Source organism: Eurytemora carolleeae, unplaced genomic scaffold (assembly GCF_000591075.1).
Source record: "Eurytemora carolleeae unplaced genomic scaffold, Eaff_2.0 scaffold741, whole genome shotgun sequence".
NCBI classification, from domain to species: Eukaryota; Metazoa; Arthropoda; class Copepoda; order Calanoida; family Temoridae; genus Eurytemora; species Eurytemora carolleeae.
Genome location: NW_019396634.1, coordinates 100,947 through 123,865, shown reverse-complemented (window position 1 = coordinate 123,865; position 22,919 = coordinate 100,947). Strand labels below are relative to the sequence as shown.

Genomic DNA, 22,919 nt, shown 5'->3' with positions numbered 1-22,919 from the left:
TTTTTCTTGTGTCAATGTTTCTTTGCAATTGGGAACTAGTTTCTGTCTTTGAATAATCATTAAAATACCATTTTTAAATTTTATTCAAGAATTAGAGCAAATTTAACCTGTAGCCTTAGCTTTAGAGTTTTAGGTCTTAAATGCTTCAAGTCGTACAAACCCAGATTCAACTGTACGGTTATTATTTAAGAGTTCCGGGGAATCAATATTAGTCTCATTCTTTGGGCCTTCGAGAGTATTTATGTAGGGGGGGGGGGGTGCACTTTTAGTGCACGCAATGGTTTATTCTGAATAACTTAAAAGCCTTCAGAACGCTAAAACTTGTTAGCTTTTCAACATCATAGTTGTGAACAAATTTGCTAATTTTTTTTTTTATGCATAGGGTAGGGTAGAGAATGGAAAACGGTGGGTCGGTGTTTACTCTAAGGTTTGTGAACTTGAAGAAATGAGAAAGGAATATACAAAAAGATTAAGAAAAAAGATAATGAAAAGCAATGAAAGTACTGCAACTTTTTATGCGTTTCTCTGAAAATTATAACCAGCTCCATTTTCTTCTGAAATCTTGGTAAAAGTTTGTTTACTTGTTTACAAAACTGACAACTAAATAATATATTTTTTTTACATCAAATACAATCACAAGATCACAAAGGTACAGATCATCTGTATTTACAATTAAAATTGAAGTTTTGTACCCAATCCCTGTACATCAAACATGTCACCCGAATGTATGTACCAAAAATTTGACTAAATAAAAAAACCATGCTCATTAGTAGTAAAAATATGTACTTAGTTTGATGTACAGTTAAATGTACAACAATTTGAAAAGATAAGAAACCTTTGTTGAATAAAAACAAACTCATTTCAATCATTATATGAAATACGAAAAAAAAACAAGCTTAAATCCTTTCTCAAAAAAAAAATCGTATATTAACTGTCCATGATTTGATTGAACTACTTCTAACTAATAAATATCAGGGTTCAGGGGAACAGATAAACATATAATCGAATTGAATCGAATCGAATCGAATCGAATCGAATCGAATCGAATCGAATCGAATCGAATTGAATCGAATCGAATCGAATCGAATCAAAGTAAACAGTGATGGGCAACCTTTTTTCGACAAAACTCATTAAAGGATTCAGTTTTCGTTAGTTTTTCATATTTAAAGGTTTCCAAAATGGTTTCAATTTATTAAACAAAATAATTTTATTCTTTAATTTATGATGAAAAGAACGAAAGGCGGGGAGAGATTTAGAACAAATTGTTCCTTGTGAATTTACATAACCAAACGCGCCGGCCATAATTTTATAGAAGTGGCCAGGGTAGATTTTAATAGATAGTAAAAAAATCGGACATTGAGAATTTTTAAAACTATCAATTTTTTATGTGAATCCTGAAAATTGGTTTAATAAAAATCATCCATTTGAGAACTTTTCCCCGATTTTTTTATCTACTATATTAAATTTTTTTTAATTAGCGCATACAAAGGTTAACGGGGAAATTTAAAAAAGATTTCTATTCTAGTTAAAAAAAAACGAGTAAATTTGATATATTTGATGAAATAACGATTGTGCAACAATAAACTCCCGACATACTTACGCAAATTTAAACTATACAAGCGTATTTTTACGCACACATTTACATCCATTCATGATGCAAAGACTAGCATTTAATAACCTTATACAGACATAGTACAATTACTGGTTAAAAAATTGAAATAAAAAGTAGGTTTGGTCTAAAATAGTTTCTGTGTAATTTTAATATCTTGCTACAAATTTTTTCTTCAACATTCGGGTAAATCAGTGATAGCATTAAATAAGCTAAACTTGGAACAAACTAAAAATAACAAAGCTAAATAATTGTATATCTATTAAAATTTATCAATCATCGATTTGTAGAAAAAAAACTGGTACATGGGGATGGGGGGGGGGAAGTCCTGGTCTTTGTTTGAAATATTTAGCTTACTGTTACAGAAAGAGAGCACTGATGGCGGATATAGGGAAAAGTACTTGATACTGATTCATGTAAATCAGAATAGTTTACACATTTCCGTGCAAATGGGGTGCTTAATAGTACATAGTTGTAGATCATCTTCGCATTGGATTTTTGGCATTTCTTGATCTCCTTATATTTTTTTAAAGAAAACTTTTGTTAATGCCTTTAAACTAATTAGGGAACGAACATAAGGAACTCAAAATCCGATGAATTTTCCTAGAACAGCTGATACACTTAACATAAGTACAGTTTAGTCAGCTGCTGTTTAGAGCACGTGGTGCCTGATCATCTGTTCTATGTTCAGTACAGTTCTCAGTGCAATAGCCAGGTTAGGAATGGGATGGAAATGCAAGATAAGCAGAATCTTTCTGATAAAAACGAATCTTACGAGTTTAAATTTTTAAGAAAATATAATAATAAACATTTAAGTAAAGCAACAAATTCCTTTTAGAGTCAAATTATATTCGTTCCCTTCCTTTATTTAGCAGCATCCTCCTGAAGCTCCGGCGTTCTGACCGCCGGCCGGTTGGTTTGAACCGCTACCAGCGTGCTGAGGACCTATCTTTATCCCGTTCGCCTCGTTGTTAATGTCAAAGACACCCTCCTGGATCTTGTCATAAATTTCCCTGAAAAAGAACATTAAATATTTAATACTTTGTTAATAAATATTAAAAATTTCTTTCTACAAAAAATTAACTAATTTGCTAATAATAATTTAAACAAAACACTTCCAGTTATAATTTTCAAGATTTAGATTTAGTTGGTAAATTTTGTTATTTTTCTCAAAAACAGTGCAAATCAATGAAGGATTTTGCCAATTACTCCTGCAAAACATAAAAAGGCAGGTAAGGTCAAACAAATCTAAATTGATTATATATAATTTTCATATCTATGTGGATCTCTGTGAGAAACGCACCTAGCAGTATTGATAAACGCCTCCTCGACGTTAGCGGCCGTCTTGGCCGATGTCTCCATGAAGATAAGACCGTGCTCCCTGGCAAATGCTTCTCCCTCCTCTCTCTTCACGTCACGGCGCGCCTCGAGATCACTGAAAAATTTTAAAAACATAAAAAATGGCCACGAAGTTTATAAAATTTGTTTTCCTTTTTTTCAACCTTAATACTGGTGGTTTCAGAAAAGAAAGTTTATTATTAAAACAACAGCTTAAATAGAGATAAATATTAAAATTTGGAAATTTTAGATGTTTATTATCAAATTATTACCAAGATCGAATTTCAAAGATTAAAAATTCTACGAATCCAGCTCTTTATTAGATTAAACTTAATCTTTTTATTTTACAAACAATCTTGAGTGGGATCAGCGGAAACTTAATGTTTGTGATGATGGAGGGGTGATGAAATTGAAACAACAATCAAGAGTCATGAACCATATTTAATTTCAAACATGAGACATAAATCATCTTATACTTACTTAAACTTAACAAACATCTTGAGACATGAACCATATTTAACTTGAGACATGAGACATAAATCATCTTTAAACTTAACAAAAATCTTGAACCCTTTTAAACTTCAAACATGAGACATTAACATCTTACATTAAAAACAGTAGTCCTGTGACATGAACCATCGTAAACTTCACGAGATAACACATAAATCATCTTAAATTAAACAATAGTCCTGTGACATGAACCATCTTAAACTTCAAACATGAGACATTGATATTCTTACACTAAACAATAATCTTTAAGACATAAGACATATTAACCATGAGACATGAGACCAAAAAACATCTTAAATTAAACTTAAATTAAACAATAGTCTTGAGACATAAACCATCTTAAACTTCAAACATGAGACATTAATCATCTTACACTAAACAATAATCTTGAAACATAAACCATATTAACCTTGAGACATGAGACATAAATCATCTTAAATTAAAATAGTCTTGAGACATGAACCATCTTAAACTTCAAACATGAGACATTAATCATCTTACACTAAACAATAATCTTGAAACATAAACCATATTAACCTTGAGACATGAGACATAAATCATCTTAAATTAAAATAGTCTTGAGACATGAACCATCTTAAACTTTAAAATGAGACATTAATCATCTTACACTAAACAATAACCTTAAAACAAACCATATTAACCTTGAGACATGAGACATTAATCATCTTAAATTAAAATAGTCTTGAGACATGAACCATCTTATCCTTGAGAAATGAGACATAAATCATCTTAACTCTGATTTTAGCTGTAAACAACACCTTCCCTAATATCTTCCGTTCTTCTCTCAATAAACGCTCAAAAATAATTCTGTGTTAGTGTTTTACCTCTTGTTACCGATGAGCATGATGACCATGTTACTGTTGCTGTGCTGCCGGGCATCCTCCAACCACGTGGTCAGGTGGTTAAATGTGTCTCTGAAACAAATTGCATTTTACAAACATTCAGGGGTGTATATTTTCTTCTTCAAAAATCATTCCATAACATCTTAAAAATTATTTTTGTTCCTCAGATGTTATGTTACTTTTTCTCTACTGTCCATACAAGCCAAAGTTCTTTTGTTCAAGTTCTTCAAGTTTTCAAAGTTTTTTATGTCTGAATTCATAAAAATCTCTTCCCATTAAATTCTGAGCTTTGTAAAGGTTCTTTATATAGCGCACTTCCCCAGCTTTCTGGAAAAATAAATTAATTATTATGACCAGATAGTTTTATTTACTGTTCAATTAAATATCAATTTGATTTTATCTAATTAGTGTTTGTTTACGTTTGATTTAATCTGGTAATTTTTTTTAGATGATATGGTTTTGATATGATTTTATTTTATGAGAAGAATAATTTGCACAGAAGCCTATAGTAGAGTTACGTATCATCTCAATATTTTAAACTGCTTATAATTTTTATCCTTAGTTTTATACACTCTGGACAACATTCAGTATGGCCCCCTGAACCCACTTGCTTGTAAAATCGTAAAGAAGTAAGGTCCCTGAACCTACCTGCGTGTAATATCGTAAACTAGTAGGGTCCCTGAACCTACCTGCGTGTAATATCGTAAACTAGTAGGGTCCCTGAACCTACCTGCGTGTAATATCGTAAACTAGTAGAGCCCCTGCTGCACCTCTGTAGTAGGATCTGGTGATGGAACGGAACGCTTCTTGTCCTGCCTGAAATTTTAACGATGTTTTAATATTCAGAAAGTTGAGTAATACGGAGAAGGAGAGGGGGGTGGGGGGTCGCAAGTTTGTGTGAAAAATGGAACATGTAGCTGTGAGTCAGAGCTAGACAATAAACTAAGAAGCCTAGAAAGTATGGTTTCCGGAGGGTGGAAATTGAATAAGGAGAAGGACTGCTTAGGGTTTCATATACAATGTTATACGCTAAGAATGAGACTTCAGTGAAGACCAAAAACTGACTTTCAGAAGGTTTGCTTCAGTGTTCTGCCTTGAATATATTTAATTTTAGGCATTATAAATTATAAGGCAATTTCAACGCTGCAGGGAACTTTGAACATGTATGAAATTAGAGTCAACCATTTAGTATTCGTTTTCTCATCCTTTGTGGGTAACCCTGCAGTTGAATAGAAATTACCCTCCCTCCTTATGTTATGATTTTATTCGTATATTTACACTGGATTATTTTGAGAAATAAAGATATCAAATTCAAATGTAAGATCTAAATTCTAATGATATAATCCTGCCTCATCCTATTAGTGATGAAAAATTTATCATAATAAGAAGTTTATTTTGAGATTATTATGCTTGTAGAAGTTATGAAAAAAATGAAGAATATAATGAATTTATCACTGAAAGGTTTATGGTTTGAAGAAATTGAATAAAAAATGGCAAGGTTCCAACCCTTTTTGATTCGCTTTACCCAAAATTACTTTACGTTCTACGTTCATAAAAAACCCTTTAATTTTTAGGGGGCGGGGGAAAAATTATAAATTGAGTAAAGTTAGATCAAGTTGCATACCGTATCCCAGATCTGAAGTTTGATCTGTTTCCCCTCGATATTGATCATCCTGGCTCCGAACTCGACTCCGATAGTTAGATCATGAACAGGTTGGAACCTCTTATCTGTAAACTGGAGAAGAAGACAGGATTTGCCAACACCTAAACATACAGAAGCTCAATCATAGTGCTGGTATATATTCATAAATCTGTTTTATTGGAGACAGGATTTTCCGCCACCTAAAAATGCAGAAGCTCAACCATATACAGCCACATGTATTTATTAATATTACGATAATCTTATGAGGAAAAAAAAGTAATGATTGAAATTCTGCGGCCTTCGTTAAAGAATACATCAAGATTATTTCATTGCGTTTAAGAATTTTCATTATTACATTTTTATCCTCATAAGATTAATATTATATAATATTTGTGAGGTTCCATGAGCAAATACCCAAGAAGTTATAAATTCGTGTGAAATACGAGTTTATCAAGTTGAAATAATTGACATTATGAAGGGTTGCAAATAAGTTTTTACAATGCCCTTGTCCTTACTAGTAATTTTTTAATTTTTCTAATGTTACAACAATGTTAAAAACACTTTTGTAAGTAAAAATAGTTTCTTTATTAGTAAATAATGCATGTGGTGTGATTGTTTTCTTAGTTTGTTGTTTACTAATTTATAATGCATTCGCTTGTTTGTTTATTTAAGTTGATGCTATATTTAGATTTGGCATGTTGAATGTGCCCAGAGTTTTTTACATGGAGAGAAGTTAGAGAATAGTAGTGGGTTGTCTCAATCTACTGAACAAAAGCGTGAAATCATTTACAGAAGAAACCATTTGCTGGATATTAGATCCGAAATCTTCCAAAAAGAGGAGAGAAAAGCAGGTTATCTAAGTTGGTGACACTAGTGTTTCAATGATAAGTTTTTATAAACTAAAATTTGTTACTTTTGATTGTGGTTTTACTTCATCATCTCGAGCTATGCGAGATATGGTGACTGCTGACTCAGGCTGAGGTACTTAAAACTTTTTGTGAAGACATGACAAACCTTTACATTTTAACAAGCTCTGACCGTACTATTACAAATATGCAAAGATTTGCAAAATCTCACCAAACTTGGTTTGCAATGAAGAAAAACTAAAAAAAGAGTTGAATAAAGTAGGCAATCAGGCAGTATGCTTTGAGACTTGGTAGTTTGATGAAAATATCCAATGGAAAGCTTATAGTACATTGTTTATCTTTTTAAGGTAAGGTCAGAAATGTTACTCTTTTGTCAGGACTAGGGTTAAGATTTAAATGGAAATTACTGAGTTAAGGTATGTCAATACTTCAAAAACGAAAAAGGTAAGTAAGTATGTTTTCCTTTAAAAGATCAATAAAAGGAGTCTGTGAGAATGGATATTCTTCAACTAATTTCCATTCTTTAATGCTCGGAGCGTGTAAGAATATACATACATTCTTTCACGCTCTGACAATGTAATAATTTCCATTCTTACACGATCTGAGTGTTAAAGAATGAAAATTCTTCACCCACAGTGTAAGAATAAGCTTTCTTAAACGCTAGGAAGCGAAAAATACTAAAATTGTTCCTACTAAACTGTGAAATAATGGCAATTCTTACACGAAAGGTTAACTACTATGGAACCGAACAGATAAAGAAACTCAACTGTAGAGAACTATATATTTTTATATTCTCCCGATTTGAGCAGGAAAAAAAGATTTTTCAACACCAAAACAGTTAACATACAGGGGTTGAACCATAGGCCATGGACTTTATATATATATATTAATATAGCTAAGATGTTTCTCCTGATTTTGGAGAAGGAGGCCGGATTTTCCAACATTGACATAGAGAAACTCAACCATAGGGCATATATATATTAGTCAAGCCCTTTTCCATCACATTTTAGAGTTTAAATATTGAAAAAGCTAAGCACTCTAATAAATTTTGCAAAAGAAGATACTTTTTTTTAAACATACTAAGCTATTGGGGCGCTTCGCAACCATTTTCTATTTCAATTGTGAATATGTTCTCTTTGAGTACATTCTATAACAAAAACAAAAAAATATTTTGCAGATTAAAAAAAAATCGTGGATTTTCAAAATTTTCAAAAACAGAATTTTGATGGACGCAAATTTTTGAAAATTCATCATGCATAAACCTTCCCTAAAGTCACACGAGGTATTATTTCAGAGTTAGGCTAAGTTAAGACAATTTGAGGACGGAGCGCTGCGGCTAGGACAGGCAAGAGGGCCGAGCACTACGGCTAGTAGTTCAAATGAACATGAATCTTAAATTTTTTAATATTTATATCATTGAAACCTGATTACAGTTTGTGGCGAGTAATCAGTATGAATTATTTCAGGGTTAAATTAGGCTAGGACATTTCTGGCCGAGCGCTGCGTCTAGGGCAGGCTTGGGGCCGAGCGCTGCGACTACTACTTCAAATGAACACAAAGAGTTTAAATTAACCAAAAATGGTCTAAATGAAATTTTGCCTGTTTTGCTGTACATAAACATACATTTATCAAAACATATGTGCAATACTCTAATGTAAATAATGTATATAATCAAAATGTATTTAAATACCTGTATCTCCGATAATAATGTATTTGAATAGGTAAGCGTAAGACATCTTTGTTTATACCGATCTGAAAAATACTTAAATCATGATTTGAGAGAAAAAGATCGTTATGATAAGTGAACAATACAACACATAAACTTAAAATATTGACAAAATTTTGGTCTCACAGGGTTAAAACCAGCAAACTTAAGTTTTTTGAGCTTATAATAACAATAATAACAGACAAATATCTATTCATTCTTTCATGTTTTTCGTGAACACTGAGCACTAGAATTTGTGTCATGTACCAGCTGTTACTAACAATCCTAACTTCCTAAGACGTCATTAGAGTACACTACAAAGACGAGTAGAGTAGGCAGACTGAGGGTTTTGTGTGACAGAATACCAGTAATTCCTCAGGGTGACATGAAACAATGAATTTTAACATTTTTTTAATCGACCAAAAAAGGGTATTTTTTGAATATTTTTCAATAAATTTAATTTTAAAAAAATCGGAAATATGTAACAGTGAAAGATTTATTTTCACCTGAAAAAATCATACAAAGCCCTTTGACAAAAATTAAAAAGCGAACTTCCTGTGACCCTGTCCCAAATTCTCCAAATTTATATATTTTTTAAACTAAAATTTTTAAAAAATATTATCGATAACAAATAACTTTAAAGTTTTGAAGTTAAAATAAGGTGCACCCTAGCGTATTCAGAAGTGGAAGGAAAACCTGTTCTGTATACCCGCGGACAGAGAGCAAAATTCAAATCCACTCTATTCCGATCAAACCTCACCCTCCACGGTGTAAAAACTCGAGGCATCTCATTCCCATTCTGGATTTTAAGGTTTTTTCCTTTATCAAGAATCAGATGCGAATTTCATAATTAACGTAATCAGCTCATGATATTTTTGATAGAAGTGAATGCAGTGCACATAATTTGATTATTGTTTTCCGTTAATTTCGTCACCAGAATATGACTGAATTGAAAGTTATTATTGATATTTTTTAATCACGCGGCCGCTCATATTTTAGAATTTGAGATTCTAATATGGATTATTCAACGCTAATTATAATGCTTTTTTCATAAGGAATGCACTTTGTAGAAATCTGCACTTAATTAATTAAAGCGATTAATTATTGAAAAAGATAGACCATTACCAAGATGAAATTATTGTCAGAATATGTTTTAATTGAAATTACTGGTTCCTGGGAGAGTTCACTTTTTATTTTAGAAATCGTATATTTTAGATTTGTTATGTTTAATACGAACGTTCTTGGAACAGTTTTCAGACTGAATAGTTAAGAATGGCAGATCGAGTTCCTCTGAAGGCAACAGAGAATGTGCTTGGGTCGACCAAGGAGCAGGGTGGCCAAGGGCAGGTTGAGGCCAAGAAGACAAATCCCTACGGACCTGATTACCCGAAAGGTTAAAACTTGAAAGAATTCTTATTCTAATTTGCGTGCTTAAAGATGTTTTTGTAATTTCTTAGTACCTTCCCCTTCCTATTAATTTTTGTACATGGATCTCATATGTATGTATCACATAAATATTATTGGTCATATGGCCGCAGCGCCCGACCCCTAGCCTGCCCTAGCCGCAGTGCTCGGCCCAGAAATCGTCTTAACCAAACCTATCTCTAAGATAAGAATTACCTATAAATATAACCATGTGATACAATTAAGATCCATGTATAAAATTGATAGGAGGGGGGGGGGTCCAAAAATCGTAAACAAGGACGGATCCGATGTTTTTTATGTGAAGTAGTTTAAGCAGTTTTCATTCATTTAAGAAGGCCGAAGGGGTTATGAGAACGCTTTTTGGACATACACCCACGTCACTGTCCCCCCCCCCCCTCTATATCAATATCAATTAATTTGTCCATGAATCTCATACGTATTACCAATTGGTCGAAGTTTGGATTGGCCGCAGTGCTTGGCCCGCTAGCCGATTCTAACTCTGAAGCAACTGAAGATAAATTATGTTAATTCCGTGTCAAATGTAGTTTATATCAGGTCATGTATACATTGATAGGATGCTGACTTGAGGAGGAGTGGGGGGGGGGGAGCTCTCAAGACAGACCCTGTAAATCAAACAAGATTGTCTTCTAAATCGTAATGATACATTAAAAAAACTACCTTTTTAGCTGAAGCTTAATAACTAGTTTATCTGTATTCAGTACATTATTCAGGGATCCTGGTAAAATGGAAGTTGTCTGATTTCGATATTGGTCGTCCTCTGGGCAAAGGAAAGTTTGGGAACGTGTATTTAGCGAGAGAGAAGGCGAGCAAATACATCGTCGCCTTAAAGGTTCTCTTTAAGTCCCAGTTGCAGAAGGCCCAGGTTGAACATCAACTCAGGTAAATATCATCTGTTCACTTATAGATACCGTGAGGAGGGATTGGGTGGATGGTATTTATAGCGCCGCGCCTGCCCCCATATGCACAAGGTTGCGCATTTTAACTTTTAGGTTACCGTTAATGATTCACCACTTTACTATCCACATGAAAATGTTTGAAACCACGACTGGTAACTGTCTTTAGAAGGTCTCGTGGATTTCTACAGTAGCAGCTTAATGATGCTTAATCGTCTAATTCCCTTGTAAAACCAGCTTTGGGCATGTTCTATTATTGAACCCTGGATGTAAGCGTACCGGGTGCTGGGATTATCGGGAACCTGAGTATGCCGAGCCCTTAGGTTGACATCCACCAACCCACCCACCCCCAGTTGGGACATAGGCCCAGTTCAGAGGGTGGTTTATGACCTTTGTAAAACCAACAATGGCATTCTCAATTACTTTTTGGTCTGACATAAATTATTTGGGTTCAGCTAAATTTACCCACATGCTATTTATTTTAATATATTTCATACAGGGTGTCCCACATCATATTAGACCGAGATCGGGTCTAAATTACGATTTTCGGGACTAATTAGAAAATTTTATTAGAATGAACCATTTTGAAAAATAACATAAGGCTTACATAAATATTTTCTTGCGGAAAATGATAAGTTTTTCGAGTATTAAGTGTCTATTTTGGTGTTAAAGATTGGAGATAATCTAATATGATATGAGACGCTCTGTACATCATTGGGCCCAACGTCCTGTCCGTTAGCACAGCAAACTGGGCACATTTTCCACTGTTACCCCGTACTTATTTTTCACGAGATTTCCCAATAGCAGGTTGCCAGACCTGGCCATTTTCAGAATTTTACTTCGTATATAATCGTTGATATGCATTTGAAATAACAATTGTATTTCAAGTCTTAAATTAATCTATTTCACACCAGAGATTAAGTTGTTAAACACTCTCCTGTTTTCACTGTATTTATAGTCCTCTTCAGTGCAATTTCAACGACTTTGTATTTCTCTGTAGGGGACTGCTAATTCCATTTACCTTTATATTGTATTTATCTAATTTATTTGCAGGCGTGAAATTGAAATCCAGTCCCATCTTCGGCACAACAATATTCTTAGGTGAGAAATCTTGATACTAGGGAAGTTAAATATCAAATAGGTAGCTTGTGTCATTTGTAATCGTGTGATGTCAAATGTTTGCCTTTTAAATTCTGTTATGGTGTCAGCTTCTGATTTCAAAGTGAAAAATTATGCCTGGAATGGAATTAAAATACCCTTGAAAAATACATTTTACTAGACTCTAGACGGGTGTGAGAAAATCTCAAGGAATTCAATTTTTATAAAAATGTCAGCAAAAAAATATTTTACATGGGGGTTAGAATCTTATACATCTTAAACAGGATTGATCTTATCTTTAGGGATAGGACGCTACCTGCGGCGGTCTGGGTTACCTAAGCTGGGGCTTCTTTCAGATCTCTTCTCTTAAAACATCTTATAACATTAATATACGACAGAGTGTAAATTTCCCTAAAAAAATGTTTTTATTTGTAAATAATTCATCTACTCCTTAGATTTCCCAAAACTTTTGTTTTAAGCATAGAATCATATTTGGTAAAACAAAATACAAATCCTTAAAACTTCTGAAACTTATTTAAACCAATCGATCCTTTCAGTGCTTAGGATCCATTTAATTTTGATGCGGATCCGGATTCTTAAAGATTTACTGAATTTTTTTAACAACAAATAATTTTCAAATTTTTTGTTTTCTTTTTTTTCGCATAAAAACTCGATGAACCGTTCAGTAATGAGGAAGGTTTTATAGTCTCTCTTTTTTTTCAAAGGTTCAGATTTTGGTTTTAGGAGTAAATTTTTTTTTTGCAGTTTTTGGTTGATCCAGGAGGCCAAAATCTTCCGGATCCAACGGATCTGGATCCGGATCCTAAGCACTGGATCCTTAATATATTCTTGGGGTCGAATTTAATCAATTGGAGAAAGGTCGCTGAATTACCTACTGCTGGTTCAAATCTTGAATCGCCGATCCACAGTGATTTATAATGATTTATATTGGTGATGGTTTGAACCGGGTGTAAAAAGGTAGATGAGCGACCTCTCCAATTCATTAATTTTGATCCCTCGTCCATTCTTGGATGACAAATCTCTCTAACTTCTTGATCCGAGGATGCTGATTATTAAGATTTGATCGGAAAAAGGAAAGCAACGTTCCTTTGAGTTGTATTCCCTTTCAGATTTAAACTATTTGATTTAAAGGTTGCAATTGTTTGTTCATGAAACTTAAATTGTGGTTCACACATGATCCTTTAAAGGGACTGTGAACGTAGTTTTTAAGTGTCCATCCAGTCCTATTTACTAAGGTACCTTTTATACCGTTGTCTGATCAATATTAGATGAAATACTTGCATCTCTCTCTGAAAATTGGTAATTATATATGCGGTTTCTTTATAAAAGGAACTTAATTTGGGGTTAAGCATTAAATTATACCGTTGTGAATCTGAAATGAAATTATCTCTACTGTCTATTTAACGACGTATTGATTTTTTTAGAAGCAACATGATGGACATTTTGACGAGAGGTTGTCTTGTAAATATATTCGACAGATGACCGATGCTCTCATCTACTGTCATGCTAAAAAGGTAAGAAAAAAAATTTAACAGGAAATTTGAGGCCCTTGCCCTCCCACCCATCCCCGCTCTCAAGGTCATTAATTTAAAGGTCCCCGATATTTACATCACACTGAGGACGAGTTTAATATTTTAGAAGCAGGAATCGTACTCTTACAAGATCTCGTGTATTTAGTGTCCTTTAAAGTTATTACAACTGTTTCTTCAGGAATTATTAAATGGCAGACAGTAAGAAACTGGGAGAGTTTCATATTCAATATTCAGATTTGTCAAACAAAAATGAAAAAATGGACTAAATCACCCTGAATTCTTATTTTAGTACAGTGGTAGGCAATTATATCAATACAATGAAGACAACTTTTTTATTTAAATTTTAATTGTTAATAAGCTTTTTTCGAATTAAAAGTTTAAAAGAAGCTTTTTTAATTGAAAGCTTCTCTTGACTTCTTTGTTTATGTGTATCCATGCTGTTTAACAGCTTCATATAAATCAAAATTGAAATCGAAAGTCATCTTCGTTGTATTGATATAATCGCCTACCACTGTGTCTTTCACCCTAATGCCTAGTTTTGATCCTTCAGCGAATTTTTTTTATGTTCAATAGAGAAACATTTGTTTTCAGGTTATACACAGAGATATAAAGCCCGAGAACCTTCTTCTAGATATCAAAGGTTAGTTCCAACTAAAAGATTAAGGAAAAGGCGGTTTGGAGGGAGAAGGGGGGGCACTTTTACTTTTTAAAATAGTCCAGTCATTGGTTCAGTTTCAACAAAATTAATAATTTTAATAGGATCGGGCAAATAAAAAAATTAAATTATTAATACTTGTCCCTCGTGTATTTTTCAGAGCTAGACTGGAATGGTTAAGAATATGTTAAACCTTCTTTTCTCCGTTCTAAGTTTAACTTATTGCTTTGTTCTCCCACATGATACTCTACCCGATCTTTTAAAATAATTATTTGACATTAGGTGATCTGAAGATCGCTGATTTTGGATGGTCTGTTCACGCACCCAGCTCAAGACGAGGAACTATGTGTGGAACCCTAGATTATCTGCCCCCAGGTAAATATAGATATTTAATCAGCCCCCCCCCTTTTTTTTAAAAAATACACCGGTATCCTCTAATCAGCCCCCCCCCTCTTTTTTAAAAAAAACAGCGGTATCCTCGAATCAGCACCCCCCCCCCTTTTTTTTAAAAAATACACCGGTATCCTCTAATCAGCCCCCCCCCTCTTTTTTAAAAAAAACAGCGGTATCCTCGAATCAGCACCCCCCCCCCTCTTTTTTAAAAAATACAGCGGTATCCTCGAATCAGCCCCCCACCCTCTTTTTTAAAAAATACAGCGGTATCCTCGAATCAGCCCCCCCTCTTTTTTAAAAAATACAGCGGTATCCTCGAATACAGCGGTATCCTCGAATACAGCGGTATCCTAGAATATTTTTGGAAGTTTGGCGTCTGTCCGCAACTTTTCCCCATAGTTATGTCTTTGAAGTTTTACTTTTGAGAAAAGCTATCACTTTAGTGTTTAAAAACCCTGATAATAAAGTTCGATTTTTTGCTTAAAGCCTCGAAAATCATTGGGATGGGGGGGGGGGAGGCCTTGCCAGTTTTTCATGGGGCTTCTATTTAATATCCATTATCCGTTCCCCATTAATTAACCACCAAAATAGTTTTTTTTTGCTTAAGATTTTTCATATTTTTTTCTTATACCATTCTTACCAATATTTATTTAACTTTCCATAAAAGATTAGATTCGACGGGGAAATCCAAAATATTCATAGCGCTCCACCCACATATTGCCAATGTTATTTGAGACCTAATTATGGTGGGTTAGGAATATAAATCCTGCTCAAGATAACTCTCTTTTTTCTGACATTGTTCAACGATATTTAGAGATGATCGAGGGAAAGATGCACGACGAGAAGGTGGACATCTGGTCCTTGGGCATCCTTACATATGAGTTCCTGGTCGGTAAACCACCATTCGAGGTAGGATAATCCAAACAGATTCATACTAACTAGACAGATCCATACTCACTAGACAGATCCATACTCACTAGACAGATACACACTCACTAGACAGATTCATACTCACTAGACAGATTCATACTCACTTGACAGATTCATATTCATTTGACAGATTCGTACTCACTAGACAGATTCATACTCACTAGACAGATTCATACTTACTAGACAGATTCATACTCACTAGACAGATCCATACTCACTAGATAGATCCATACTCACTAGACAGATCCATACTCACTAGACAGATCCATATTTGCTAGACGGATTCATACTCACTAGACAGATCCATACTCACTAGACAGATCCATACTCACTAGACAGATTCATACTCACTAGACAGATCCATTCTAGACGGATTAATACTCACTAGACCGATTCATACTCATTAGACAGATTCATACTCACTAGACTGATTCATACTCATTAGACTGATTCATACTCACTAGACTGATTCATACTCACTAGACAGATCCATATTTTCTAGACAGATCCATACTCAGTAGACAGATCCATACTTATAGACAGATTCATACTCACTAGACAGATTAATACTTACTAGACAGATCAATACTCACTAGACAGATCCATACTCACTAGACATTCATACTCACTAGACAGATCCATACTCACTAGACAGATTCATACCAACTAGACAGATCCATACCAACTAGACAGATCAATACTCACTAGACAGATTCATATTCACTAGACAGATTCATACTCACTAGACAGATCCATACTCACTAGACAGATCCATATTTACTAGTCAGATCCATCCTCACTAGACAGATCCATTCTAGACGGATTAATACTCACTAGACCGATTCATACTTTCTAGATAGATTTTATACTCACTAGACAGATTCATACTCACTAGAAAGATTAGAAATTCAAGCATGTATCCCGGACTAGGGGTGATAAAATTCCATTAAATATTAAGTTGAACAGATTATTTTTAAATTTTCATTAACACTTTTTTAATCTTAAGGCTGCCGATAACGCCGCCACATACAGGAGGATTATACAGGGTGTTGGACAAGTTCAATTCCCTGATCATGTTTCTGCAGGTTCGTACTTTATACAGGGTGATCCAGACAACATAGGTTGCTCGATGATAATTCTTACGATTTTCAATTAAAATAGTGAAATATATATTATTATTGTAGGCTATGCAGCTGCACACTGCACAGTGCATAGTTTGTATTTGTAGAGTTTCCTATTTAATTAGTTTAGATTTTATAATATTTTTAAGTTTGTATTTCAACAAATGAATTCATCAACCTTTTCTTTATTTTTTTTAACAATGTTCTTACAATTTAATTTTTATAATTTTTGGAAAATAAAATAGTACGAGGCATAGTTAATAATTTCAACTGTCCTTTTTTCTCCTTTAATCCGACTGCACGTCCGCAGTTTCTCTTTTCCTTGCCTCCCTTTAATCGTCCATTTATGGCGCTGCTTTTGAAGGAATGATTACTAGTCTCTGTCTTTGCACCATTATAACACAGTGCACGATCACCCTTTCATTGTATAGATGTCCAATGTCCATGTACCCATCTCCTGCAATTCAAGTTAGTTTCTTTTTGCTTTGAACCGCACATTTTTACTTTATTTGGAGATGAGGATAAGGGTTTGTAGGAGTGGCGTATTAGGAATGTTTCGTTTAAATCACTCCATTTGTCCTACATGTTATACGGTTTCTTAGTCCAGCGGAATTCCATAGGATGCATCGCATTTAGTGTGCACCGCTGCATGCAGAATGCAGAGTCCTCTTTTATCAGCACTGCAGAGGGAGCAGGGACAGGACCCTTCCAGAAAGGGCTCCGATCGCTAAGTGGAGTGGATAAAACACCGGATTAGTATTAGACATATCCGCTCTTTATTATTCCTATTTCTTGACTTAGTATCCCGGCCGTGGGTACTGCAGGTACTGTAGTTTAGTTGGAGACTAGCTTATTGAGCATAGAGTTCAGGGCTGCTTGGCCTTCGCTCCCTCCATATGTGCCGACTCTTTTCTCTGCGTCCACTGCAAAAAGTGCAGAGAGCTTTCTATCAGAACATTGTTATCCTAGGCAGTAGGAATGCAACTACTGACCTTTTCCTTATAATAACTCGTACTAAATATTCCTTAAAGACTCGTACAAAATATTCCATTCTAACTCATAAATTATATTACAGAGGCACGTGATTTGATCAGGAAACTGTTGGTGAAGAACCCAGAGGAAAGAATTCCACTTGTAGAGGTATAAATATCTTCTTGAGGGGATATTCATTGTGTAGAAACAATCTTCAATAATTTGGGGGAATCAATTGAACAATATAGTGACATGAACTGGCAAAGTTTTCAACCCATTTTGACACCTTTTTATTCAAGAATTCATTTATTTTCCTTCCCCTTAATTAATGTTGCCGCTGCTCGTCAGCTTCCCTAAATTTTTTTGGAAAAATGATGTTTCAAGAAGGATGGGGGAGTAGTTTTCAATAAAATATTTTTGCTGAGTGGTCTGGAGTTTTTTATTTCTACATTTAATCCTTATGTTTGTAGATTGTTGATATTTTTAACTTATTTAAATTTGTTGCTAGGTTCTAAAACATCCCTGGATCGTGAGGTATTCATCTGGATCTGCACCTAAAGAAAACTAACCCGTCTTCTGCGCTCAGCACCAACAGATGGACCCTGAGAAGTCGATTCATCCATCGCGTTCTGTGCTCTCATCAGGACCCTGAGAGATCTCACTTGTCCGTCCTGTTTCACACGCTCTTCATTCTTATCAATGCTCTTTATTGCAGTGTTAATGTTAAAAATACTGTGTTCTATCACAGCTTTATCATTTAAGATGTTTTCCTTGAACTTTTCAAGCTAAATATGAACAAGAGGATTCTGTATATATATGTAGACAGTGCATGAGCTGTTATGCCCTTAGTTAAAGTAAAAAATATTTTTTTAAAACAAAATTAAAAAGTATTCATGCACTTATTTTAACATGTTTAGTTGCTATTTTTTCCGTCGTACGATGATTTCAATCCATCGATTGAAGGATTTAAATATGATTATTTCTATGAATAAATCTTTGTTAGATTTAAAGCAGAATTGTGATTTAATAGATCTGTAAAGCTAGTGTTTAACACCAGCTGATCACTCTGTCCATAGTAAAATGTAAAGCTTAATGTATGTTGTGAGCTGAATTATATCACCACACTGGAGGAGATATTCTATCCGACAGTAAGGTATTACAATCTGTTAAACTGGTTTACAATAACCAAGGTTTTTCTCAAAATATGATATTCGATTTTAAAACAATTAAGGAAATTAGTTTCTGCCACAAATTCTTATTTCCTATATCTTTGCGTCTCGATATCATAAACTTCAATTATCTAATACTATGAACTCTGTTAAATCTAATAGAAGTTTGAAATATGAAAGGTTTACACCGTTAGGATGTAAAACAGATAATGAAGATTAGAAAATTTGAGTTTGTGCCAATAGCTCAATTCCTTTCGTTGAGAGATTTTAAAGATCAATAAGCCTATTGCTGAATCGTAGCAAATTAAGTACCAATAGTAAATAGACGTCTATCACAACGTGGAAGGGATTAGCAGTAATAATTTAGAATTAGTGGAAGTTCATGGAATAAAATTATATTGGTAATGTGAAATTAATGTCCGTACAAAATACAAAGAAAGGAATTTAATGGTACAGAATATGCAGGATGAGAGTATTTAAGGGTATAATATGATGGATGTAGTGTCAAGTTGTAACGCATGAGGGATGGAATCACAAGTTGTATAATTTATCCAAAGAAAATGAAGTGAAATCTCAAGGTGAAGGATATAAAGAAGGAATGTCAAAGTGTAGAATTTAAAGGATTGTATGTCAAGGTGTAGAATTTAAAGGATTGTATGTCAAGGTGTAGAATATGAAGGATGGAATGTCAAGGTGTAGAATATGAAGGATTGCAGTCACTAGGAGCAGAATATAAAGGATTGAATGTCACTAGGTGCAGAATATGAAGGATTGCAGTCACTAGGTGCAGAGTATGAAGGATGTAGTGGAAAGAGGCATATTATGAAGAATGGAATGTCGAGGTGTAGAATATGAAGGATGGAATGTCAAGGTGTAAAATATGAATGACGGAATGTCCGGGTGAAGAATATGAAAAATGGAATGTCAAGGTGCAGAATATGAAGGATTGCAGTCACTAGGTGCAGAGTATGAAGGATGTAGTGTAAAGGTGCATATTTTGAAGAATGGAATGTCGAGGTGTAGAATATGTAGGATGGAATGTCAAGGTGTAGAATATAAAGGATGGAATGTCAATTGGTGCAGAATATTAAGGATGTAGTGTCAAACTGTAAAATATGAAGGATGGAATGTTAATGTGCAAAATGAGCATAATAATACGGACGGAGTGTCAAGGTGCAGAATATGAAGGATGGAATGTCAAGGTGCAGAAGAAGGATGGAATGTCAAGGTGCAGAATATGAAGGATGGAGTGGTGTCAAGGTGCAGATAATGAAGGATGGAGTGTCAAGGTGCATAATATGAAAGATGGAATGTCAAGGTGCAGAATATGAAGGATGGAGTGTCAAGGTGCAGAGTATGAAGGATTGAGTGTCAATTGGTGCAGAATATGTAGGATGGAGTGTCAAGGTGTAAGATAAGAAGGACGGAATGTTAAGGTGCATAATATGAAGGATGGAGTTTTAAGGTGCCAAATATGAAGGAAGTAATGTCATGGTGCAGAATTTGAAGGATGGAATGTCAAAGTTAAAATAAGAAGGATGTAGTGTCAAGGTGTAGAATATGAAGGAAGGAGTGAGTGCTAGGGAGTGTTAAGTGATGAAGGGAGTGTTTAAGGATGAAGGGAGTGTTTAGGGATGAAGGGAGTGTTTAGGGATGAAGGGAGTGTTTAGAGATTAAAGAAGTGTTAAGGGATGAAGGGAGTGTTTAGGGATGAAGGGAGTGTTTAGGGATGAAGGAAGTGTTTAGGGATGAAGGAAGTGTTTAGGGATGAAGGGAGTGTTTAGGGATGAAGGGAGTGTAGGGATGAAGGGAGTGTTTAGGGATGAAGGGAGTGTTTAGGGGTGAAGGGAGTGTTTAGGGATGAAGGGAGTTTTTAGGGATTAAGGTTGAGTGTTTAGGGATCAAGGTCGAGTGTTTAGGGATCAAGGTCGAGTGTTTAGGGATCAAGGTCGAGTGTTTAGGGATCAAGGTCGAGTGTTTGAGTGTTTAGGGATCAAGGTCGAGTGTTTAGGGATCAAGGTCGAGTGTTTAGGGATCAAGGTCGAGTGTTTAGGGATCAAGGTCGAGTGTTTTGGGATCAAGGTCGAGTGTTTTGGGATCAAGGTCGAGTGTTCAGGGATGAATGGAGTGTTCAGGGATGAATGGAGTGTTCAGGGATAAATGGGGTGTTCAGGGAAGAAGGCAAGTGTTAAGAAGAAGGAGGTGTTATAAGGTGGGCTTTAGGGAAGAAATACAGGGTGAGTCAAAAAAAAAATGTGATTTGCGGCGCCTGTGCAAAATTGTACCTTTTTTGTGCATCTCTCTTGTATGTTATTTTTTCAATATTTAAAAAAAAAATTGTATTTTTTAGTACTTCAATGGCCCCAAAAAATCTGCGAACCTTTTTTCTCTCAAAATAAGTTCAGAAAAACAAAAATGTTTAAATAAATTGTTTCTATCGAAATCTAAAATTTTAAAAAGATCGAATGACAGGATCTCAGAAAATTTGCAAAATTGTAATTAGAATTTCGCAATTTTCACTTCAAGTATAACTTTTACGGAAAAATTGTATTTAATACTTAAAAATATGCTAAGAGTAAGAAGAAAGGAACTAGAGAATTTAAATAACTTTTCCTTAAAAGTTAGACCAAAACTAAAAATTGCGAATTTTCTGGGATTCTTTGATTCCATCTTTAAATTTTTTTAGATTTGGATAGAAATAACTTAAAGACACATTTTTGCTTTTCTGAACTTTTGATTTTAGAGAAAAAAAGGTTCGCGGATTTTCTTTCGGCCATTAGAGTTCCAAAAAAAAACACCATACAGGAGAGTTGCACAAAAAAGGTACTATTTTGCACCAGACGCCGCAAATAACACTTTTTTTAAACTCACCCTGTAAGCGTAGAGGAGAAGTGGATATGTCGTGGGTGTTCAGGAAACGCATTTCATAGGAAAGAAGAGGGGGCGAGAATAGATATGGCTGATTATATAACCAGACAAGAGAAATTCTATTAAACTTTGGTTATCGTTTTTTTTCAATTTTGCTACTGCTGACCAGATGCTCAGATTGCATATTTTCCCTTTTTATATTCTTTGCCCCTCGCCGCCCCCCCCCCCCCAATTTTTAAGATAAGTGTTATTTAACATCTGCAGGAAATATCTTGTTCTGAATCTGTTCTCACCTCCTGCGTCGAGGGGGAGGAGACACATTTTGGTTTTCCTTCTCAAAATTTCAGTTAAAATCATTCTTTCTTCAAGAAGGCTGTTTTAGAACCTATGTTAGATATTTTTCTGAATTTGACAATTTGTGAATCAATATACCCCCCTCCATCCCGGAGAGTTTTCTGCCCCTATTCTGCGTACAATTATACTGTTATAAAAGTATGATTACTAATATTCCCTGAACACGAGGTTGTAAAGATTTAAATTCTGATTCTAGTGATCGTTAAGCATCTCAGTTTTCCTCCATAATTGCATCAGTTTACTATTTGCTGCGAAGTGAACAATAATTAAAATTAGAACAAATCTTGTATTACGTAAAAAAAGCATTTTTAAGAATTATTAAGAAGTTGGGCATTCGTGATCTTTTCTATTTTTCTTTAGAAACAAATATGATTACAGTCATAAATAGATGGCTCTAAAAAGCCTAGTTCTTTCGTAAACAAAATAATCTTAGGATGATGCGCTATTTTAACATTATAATCGTATTTCTTTTAAAACATTCCAATATAGTTCTTTCTAAACATTATAATTCTAATTCCCTCTTAACATTATAATCCTAGTTCTCTTTAAACATTATTATCCTAGTTCTCTCTAAACATTATAATCCTAGTTCTCTTTAAACATTATCCTAGTTATCTCTAAACATTATAATCCTAGATCTCTTTAAACATTATAATCCTACTTCTCTCTAAACATTACAATCCTAGTTATCTTTAAACATTATAATCTTAGTTATCTCTAAACATTACAATCCTAGTTCTCTTTAAACATTACAATCCTAGTTATCTCTTAACATTACAATCCTAGTTATCTCTAAACATTACAATCCTAGTTTTCTTTAATCAATACAATTCTATAGTTCTCTTTAAACATTACAATCCTAGTTCTCTTTAAACATTATAATCCTAGTTCNTCTCTTATTATTACAATCCTAGTTCTCTCTTAACATTACAAT

At 34.3% G+C, this 22,919-nt stretch overlaps 2 protein-coding genes across 3 annotated transcripts; one reads left to right on the top strand and one right to left on the bottom strand.

Annotated features, from left to right (window-relative positions):
* Positions 1 to 594: 594 nt before the first annotated feature.
* On the bottom strand, positions 595 to 8,612 carry LOC111706635 (ras-related protein Rab-2A). 2 transcript variants are annotated; one of them, XM_023479547.1, is made up of 7 exons: positions 8,519 to 8,612; positions 5,945 to 6,084; positions 5,051 to 5,136; positions 4,303 to 4,392; positions 2,913 to 3,044; positions 2,472 to 2,622; positions 595 to 2,364 (listed from the first exon to the last, which is right to left on the bottom strand). In XM_023479547.1, exons 1-6 carry the CDS (start codon positions 8,562 to 8,564, stop codon positions 2,478 to 2,480), a joined length of 639 nt encoding a protein of 212 aa, XP_023335315.1. In that variant the 5' UTR covers positions 8,565 to 8,612; the 3' UTR covers positions 595 to 2,364; positions 2,472 to 2,477. The 2 variants fall into 2 exon arrangements, with proteins under 2 accessions (XP_023335315.1, XP_023335316.1); XM_023479548.1 differs by having other exon boundaries at positions 595 to 2,360.
* Positions 8,613 to 9,759: 1,147 nt separating this feature from the next.
* Positions 9,760 to 19,175, top strand: LOC111706632 (aurora kinase). The gene is made up of 11 exons (XM_023479544.1): positions 9,760 to 9,926; positions 10,690 to 10,858; positions 11,926 to 11,973; positions 12,273 to 12,300; positions 13,416 to 13,505; positions 14,115 to 14,163; positions 14,461 to 14,553; positions 15,386 to 15,480; positions 16,508 to 16,586; positions 17,698 to 17,762; positions 18,103 to 19,175. Exons 1-11 carry the CDS (start codon positions 9,806 to 9,808, stop codon positions 18,160 to 18,162), a joined length of 897 nt encoding a protein of 298 aa, XP_023335312.1. The 5' UTR covers positions 9,760 to 9,805; the 3' UTR covers positions 18,163 to 19,175.
* Positions 19,176 to 22,919: the final 3,744 nt, after the last annotated feature.

Bases quoted from the DNA above. Each gene is read 5' to 3' on its own strand.
- LOC111706635 (XM_023479547.1), bottom strand. From the start codon at position 8,564: ATGTCTTACGCTTACCTATTCAAATACATTATTATCGGAGATACAG. The intron at 5,137-5,944 runs GTATGCAACTTG...TTAAAATTTCAG, and splicing joins AACTTCAGATCTGGGATACG to GCAGGACAAGAAGCGTTCCG. The intron at 2,623-2,912 runs GTGCGTTTCTCA...GTTCTTTTTCAG, and splicing joins GCGTTTATCAATACTGCTAG to GGAAATTTATGACAAGATCC.
- LOC111706632 (XM_023479544.1), top strand. From the start codon at position 9,806: ATGGCAGATCGAGTTCCTCTGAAGGCAACAGAGAATGTGCTTGGGTCG. The intron at 9,927-10,689 runs GTTAAAACTTGA...TACATTATTCAG, and splicing joins CGGACCTGATTACCCGAAAG to GGATCCTGGTAAAATGGAAG. The intron at 14,554-15,385 runs GTAAATATAGAT...AACGATATTTAG, and splicing joins CCTAGATTATCTGCCCCCAG to AGATGATCGAGGGAAAGATG.